Consider the following 1,272-nt stretch of genomic DNA (forward strand, 5'->3'; position numbering starts at 1 on the left):
AAATTTTATTTAAACAAAAATTTTTACACACGCAAAAAAAATCAGTTATTATCTAGTTAGGCCAATTAAAATTTGTTTTACATAACTTTTTTTTAACAGAATAAATATATAATAATACATTAAATAATTAAGGGCAATCTATTTAGTGACAATAACATTTATATACATATACATATATATATATATAGACTCTTCAGTGGCTTGACCCACCGATCCTCTGACTCATTAACTGAATCATTTCCAAACAAGATTACAGACGAGACATTTTTTCAGCCTGTTTGTAATTTTTTTTTAATAAAAATGAATAATAGTGACAAGACTTTTTGCTTATTGAATATGTTTTGGTCAGTTTAATGCTCCATCTGCATTATTTCTGTCACTGATGAGACTCATCTGTCAAACCCTGCAGACTGTCAGAAGAAGCAATAAAAGCATCTTTACATCAAATTTTTAAGAAAAAATAAAAAATGTTTTTAAAAATTCATATACTTTTACCAAGCATTTCTTCTGTGATCAATACAGGTGATAATCTGGATTTGTTTACATTAGAATCGTTTTTTTTCTGAAACACATTCACATTTGGAGGAGATTGATCCTGAAGCGAACGTCGGACGGATTCCCACTTCTGCTCTGATGGAGTTTGGATGAAATCCAGTCACCTTAAACGGCATATTGATGGCGTTCTTCAGCAGTCTCTCCACCTCGTTCAGCTTTTCCTCGATGTCGCGCGCGTCCTTGATTTTCACCAGCCCTGCAAATAAACCAGAAGTAATAACACTTTAAAAAAATTCAGGGTGAAAAAGATAGAATTTGATCAAATCCACCAATAATTGTTTGAGGAATCTGGTGAAGATCAAACTTCGTAACATTCTAGATATATGTTTATCCTATCTTTCATCATCTTTAACACAAATTTTAACACAATTTGATAAAAAAAAAATATACATATTTAGATCCACTTAATAGACAACTAAATAAAAGAAGTATGTAAATGAAAGAACAGAGTCGAGGATTCTGGCATCAACAGGGCGGCTGCTGCTTTTCGGGGGGTGGATGATATACAGCCAGCTATCATGGGATTACAGTAAACACATTGATGTAGAGTAGGGCTGGGCTGCATTTTTCTGGGTTCTCTATTGTTTGTTTTTTATCACTAGTTGTTTTTATGAACTAAAAACAGTTTGTGGTTTGGATTTAGAATTGTTCCACATTCTCAGAAACACAATAAAAAAATTAAAATGTATGAAGTAGGCTTCTCAAAATAATTTCAAC

General features: G+C 32.0%; 1 protein-coding gene across 1 annotated transcript in view; it reads right to left on the bottom strand.

The window, feature by feature from the left end:
* Window positions 1-1,272, bottom strand: part of pxdc1b (PX domain containing 1b) — a gene marked incomplete at its 5' end in the record, with an annotated part of 15,704 nt that overhangs the window by 4,477 nt on the left and 9,955 nt on the right. The window contains 1 exon segment of the mRNA XM_024280456.2: window positions 660-751. Coding sequence (XP_024136224.1) covers window positions 660-751 — 92 coding nt within the window.

The sequence above is a fragment of the Oryzias melastigma genome, linkage group LG20 (genome assembly GCF_002922805.2).
Source record: "Oryzias melastigma strain HK-1 linkage group LG20, ASM292280v2, whole genome shotgun sequence".
NCBI classification, from domain to species: domain Eukaryota; kingdom Metazoa; phylum Chordata; class Actinopteri; order Beloniformes; family Adrianichthyidae; genus Oryzias; species Oryzias melastigma.